Source organism: Phyllobates terribilis, unplaced genomic scaffold (assembly GCF_046119375.1).
Source record: "Phyllobates terribilis strain yellow unplaced genomic scaffold, ASM4611937v1 Scaffold_3__8_contigs__length_932513732, whole genome shotgun sequence".
NCBI lineage: Eukaryota > Metazoa > Chordata > Amphibia > Anura > Dendrobatidae > Phyllobates > Phyllobates terribilis.
In genome coordinates, this window is record NW_027362763.1 from 419,369,578 (window position 1) to 419,374,905 (window position 5,328).

At 42.2% G+C, this 5,328-nt stretch overlaps 1 protein-coding gene across 1 annotated transcript; it reads left to right on the forward strand.

Moving 5' to 3' along the window:
• Positions 1-463: 463 nt before the first annotated feature.
• RIPPLY2 (ripply transcriptional repressor 2) lies at positions 464-4,630 on the forward strand. Its single transcript, XM_073673150.1, has 4 exons — positions 464-687; positions 766-826; positions 2,808-2,857; positions 4,355-4,630. Exons 1-4 carry the CDS (start codon positions 617-619, stop codon positions 4,500-4,502), a joined length of 330 nt encoding a protein of 109 aa, XP_073529251.1. The 5' UTR covers positions 464-616; the 3' UTR covers positions 4,503-4,630.
• Positions 4,631-5,328: the final 698 nt, after the last annotated feature.

Sequence of the window (5,328 nt, forward strand, 5' to 3'; positions counted from 1 at the left end):
TTCAGCCTGGCCGCTATAGTCCGCACTATATACTGGATTCAGCCTGGCCGCTATAGGCAGACACTATATACTGGATTCAGCCTGGCCGCTATAGGCAGACACTGTATACTGGATTCAGCCTGGCCGCTATAGGCAGACACTGTATACTGGATTCAGCCTGGCCGCTATAGGCAGACACTATATACTGGATTCAGCCTGGCCGCTATAGGCAGACACTATATACTGGATTCAGCCTGGCCGCTATAGGCAGACACTGTATACTGGATTCAGCCTGGCCGCTATAGGCAGACACTATATACTGGATTCAGCCTGACCGCTATAGGCAGACACTTTCCCTGCTGGATACATCGCACAGTCCTAGAAGTGATGGAAGCCATGATGTCGCCAGTATGGCACCGCCGGCTGCCTGTGGCCAGTAATGGGCTCAGCAGGGGGCCGCTCTCCCCGCACCATCTGCCTCAGCACGTGTCCGGCATTTTCGGGTGTGCACATTCACACCCGGCCATGTGTACCTGCTCCTCTGGGCCTGGAGGGAGGAGACTGCAGCAGACAGGCGTCAGGATATAATGACAGGGGCCATGAGCACTACTTGTCGGCAGAGCTATAGGAGGAAGGGATGGACGCCCAGCAGTCAGCAGCGCAGAGGGTTTCAGCAGCCGCAGGCAGCACGGAGCACTCTGCGGACAGGTCTGTACACTGCACCTACACTGTGTGTGGGACAAGGATGCGGCTATCACATGCTGACTGCAGTTGTGTGTTTGCCAGGTGTGGGACAGTGTGGAGACCGTGGAATAACCCACCAGTGAGGAGACACAGCACTCGGCAGGTACGTCACCCTCCATGTCTGCGGTGTGCTAATGCCAGACCATGTATCAGCCACACAGGCTCAGACATCGGCCGATTCATCATCGCCGATTCTCCAGTTTTCTGGAGTCATGTGATTTTATTACTTGGTTTATTAGTGCTGCCTTTTTCTCTATAAAGTTTTCAGCATTTTTTTTTTAACTTGTCTTTCTTTTCAGTCCTTTTTTATTTCTCAAGAATTGTGTTATACAGATGTCTTAGGCTATGTTCACACCTAGCGTTTTATTGAGAAGTTGCACTTTCTCAGTAGCGGCTAAAGCTATGAGATTTCAGAAATCTCACCGCACTCCTGCTCTGGTTTACCTGACTGAATCTTAGATCTGCGCAGTTTCTGAAATCTGCAGCGTGTCAATTCTTTCAGTGTTTTTGCAGCTTTTTTTCACCCATAAAAGGCAATGTTAGTGCGAAAACGCTGCTAAACCATAGCTAAAAATCACTGCAAAAACCTCCTTTTAACGCAGCATTTTTACTGCTAAGAACAGATTTTGGCTGCAGAAAAAAAGCGCTGCGTGTGAACATGGCTTTAGACAGATTCATGAAATCCAACTTTTTCCAAACGTCACATTCTTTGCCACATATCACTCCATGCCTGGACTAAGGATTCTGGGGGATACTATATTTTGTCATATTTGGAGACTAGCTTGCAACATCTTAATGGCTTTGAGACTTTTTATGCTAAATAATCTCCGAAAAATTGTTAAAGATAAAAATAAAGAGGATTTTTAATTTTGTTCCAAATTCATGAACCACGTGCTCCATTTTGAAAAATTTGTGGCAAGAAATGTCAGCGAATATCGCAAACGAAAAGTGATTTATGGTTTATTTCTCTTTTTTAGTTGGTCAATGTGGCTTTTCCAGATGTATTAGATTTTTTTTTTACTGAAAAGTCAAAAAATTTGGCATAGCTCTAAACTAGCCCCCCCCCCTCCGATTTTATGTATGTCAGTTATTTTGGCGCATTTTTTGTGTCACTTGCGAGATGTGCCACTTTTCTGCCTTAAAAGTCGCACAACCAGTTTAAGACAGTAAAATACATGGTTCGCGTGCGCCATTTTGATGACTTTGTTGCAGTAATTGTCTGTGAAAAGCCTGTAAAAAAACAGAGGTGAAACGAAAATGATGAATCTGGTCCAAAATCACTAAAGGAGGACGTTTTGTGACTTTTTGAAAAGTCGCAAATAATAGATCATGCAGAAATATCCGGAAAACGTAAAATATGTCGACAAGTGGCAAACTACAAAGAAAAAGCTCAAGAGAACGCATAAAATACACTAAAAAATGCGCAAATGGAAAGATGAATTTGGTGCAAACCAAAAAAACAGGTACAAAACACCAAAAGTTCGACCAAGAACAGGCGCAAATGCAATAATGAATCGCTCATTGTGTTTGCATGTGTGCCGTTTTCTTGCACCATGGGAAACCATAAGATCATAGAATTTATCATGATTCCTGACTTATACAACTTCTGCTTCCTAATGATAGTCTTTACATTGAGACAGTTTATGAATTTAAAGTCTAATGTTTCTCTTAGAATTTTTAGTGAAAGTAACGGTATTAAAGGGTTGTCCAGGACTTACATTGATAACCTATTTGTAAGACAGGTAATAAATATATCAGTGGGTGATCCTACACCCAAAATCCGCACCGATCAGTTATTTGGAGCTCCTGTGACAACTAGATGTACACAGTATACATGCGCCTGCCGTTAGAGCGAGAACAGCTGATCTAAGGTGCCCTCGGTGTTGGACCATCACCGATTTGATATTGGTGACCTATTCTTGGGATAGAAGTAAATGTGTGAGTGTGTAATCATCTTCATAGAATTAGCCCTATGAAATCTTATAAGGAAACTTTTTCTACATGCTGTCTTGATTGTTTCCTATGTAATATGATCTAATCTACTGTGTTTCCTATCTATAATACAGCCATTATGTTTAATTCAGGGCCCCATTAATGACAAAGTTAAACTACCAGCCTTTCAGCACCCTGTCAAGTAAGTACATTTGTGATTCATAGATTTATTTTCATGGTGAGAGTAGTTTATATCCATTCATCCATCCTATCTAAAAATATGTCCTAATTTCGAGAATCATAATGAGCAAGTCCTATTTCGATTGTTTTCATAGCACTTTTAATCGTTTAGTTTAAAGGGTTTGTCCACTGCTCAGGTAACCCTTTCTCAATCCCCATATTTCACCTCCAGTAAAATAATAACACTTATCCTCACTTCCAGTGCTGGAGCCATTCCAGCAGTGTCTGCACTGGCTCTTCCGGAGCTCACATGACATTATGTCATGCCATCCCTGCTGCCAATAAGTGGAGGCTTCACTCTAATCTGCTATGAATGTAATTCACATCCGGAGGTAGTGAGAGAGCAGCCGCAGCTCTCACTTCCTCTTTATATTTTGATTTGTCCAAAGGAGAGGAGAATGAAGCGAGCGCTGATTGGGTGCAGCAATCATGTGACATAAAGTCATGCAAGTCCCGGGAGAGCCCGTGCCGACACTGCTGGAACGGCGATGGAGAGGAGTACAAGTGTTATTTTATTGGGGGGAAAAAATAACGACTCAGAAGGGGTTGTCAGAATAGTGTACAACCCCTTTAAGAAGAAAAGTCTGCAGTCACTCTATGCTGTGTGACAGTGTGAGATGCACTTCCTAACACATTTCCTTTATATTACCCAAGCTATTGCAGTTGGGGGTTACATAACTGCATTGTTGCAATTTGTGTTCTTGTGGTCACGTGCAGATTAGACTCTTCTCTCCTACAAAGATTGAGACGTGAAGAGAGTCTGGTCGGCACATGACTGCAAGTGTGCATATCATATACCTGTGTACCTGTGTCCACCCACTCACATGGTGAATACAGGTGAATTTCAACAGTCTGTGCAATACATACTGTGACGACGATTCAACAGTCTGCTGTCACATAGAGTGATTGCAGACTTTTCTTCATAGATTGGATACCCCCTTTAATGCCATGTACTTTTGCATATCATGTACTCTCTGCAGCGGACATGACGGCAACAGTATGGCTCACCTACACTAGCGTATAACCCGGACGAGTGCTCTCCCATGTTTTATCGGATAGCATTCGGCCCAATGTTACACTATGAGTGCACATCTGCGATGTTTTTTTTTTTTTTCCCCCCATTTTGATTCAGCATGAGAAAACAATCGCAGCATGCTGCAAGTGCATCCGATAATCATATCACGCGCACTTATACAAGTCTATGGGTGCGTGTGAAACATCGAGCTGCACTTGGATGTCATCCGAGTGCAGCCTGATGTACGCACACAGAGACAATGGAGAAATTAAGTAGCATAATCGGCCCTATTCTCTCACATGAGAGAATCCACGTCCGTGTGACCCTGGCCTAACACTGTCAAAAAGGCAACATGTGCCAGGGCGAAGCTGCCTCCATCAGTACTATATATGTAGAGAGATATAAAACCAATTTTTTGTAATCTGACGTTTATTTTTTTTACAGGCTTTTCTGGCCAAAGTCAAAGTGTTACGACTTCTTGTATCCAGAGGCAGAAGAACTGCTAAAGAACTTTCCAGTTCAGGCCACCATTTCTTTCTATCGGGAATCCGACAGCAGTGCTTCTGAGGACGAAGAGACTTATCAGAATTAAGTCCATGATCCATCCGCTGCATATATTGCATCCCTCAACAACCTAGAGATATTTACATAGTGCTGTTTTACTCTCCTAATACTGGGCGCATTGTACATAGTTATGTGATGACAAAGGCAGTACTCTGCTTAGCTAGAGATCTTGTAGATTTCTATTTCAGATGGATCACTCATAATATGACTCATCTATTGCAACATTTACATTGCGGCTGCCATAAAATGTCATCACTCTTCCAACTTTCAACATAAAATGGACAGTTTTTATTGAGCTAAAGTTTGTAAGACATTGTATCAATGACAATAGTGAAATAGATGTTGCTGTTTGTATAAATGTTTCTCATTGAAAAACCGTGCTTACATCCCACTGATCTATGATGAATGGACTACAGTTTGAGAGATGAGAGGTCTATTGTCATCTAAGGCCTCATTCACACGTCCGATTTATTTATTTTTTTTGTGTACGAGTGATATCCGTGGCTTTCACGGATAGCATTCGTACCTATAATATTCTGCTGATCTGTGCACATGTCCGCTTTTTTTCGTCGGTCCAAGAGGCAATATAAGTCAATGGGTCCGTAAAAAAAAAAAATCATACTGCACTCGGATGACATCCAAGTGCAGTCCAATTTTCCATAGACAATCAGAATGGAGACACTTTTTTTTTTTTTTTTTAAATTTCTCCATGTACGAGAAAATTGGATGACCCTCAAACGCTGATCAGAATAATCAGTCCGTTTTTCTCATGTGAAAAATCGGATGGGTGAATGAGCCATAATGCTTCTTGTATGACGCTATTTTAACCTCATAATTGTTTGTGTCATATGAGA

What these genes read in the sequence shown, in the direction of transcription:
- RIPPLY2 (XM_073673150.1), top strand. Translation starts at nt 617, where the DNA reads ATGGACGCCCAGCAGTCAGCAGCGCAGAGGGTTTCAGCAGCCGCAGGC. An exon ending in GGAGACACAGCACTCGGCAG is followed by an intron (nt 827 to 2,807) that starts GTACGTCACCCT and finishes TGTTTAATTCAG; the next exon opens with GGCCCCATTAATGACAAAGT. An exon ending in GCCTTTCAGCACCCTGTCAA is followed by an intron (nt 2,858 to 4,354) that starts GTAAGTACATTT and finishes TTTTTTTTACAG; the next exon opens with GCTTTTCTGGCCAAAGTCAA.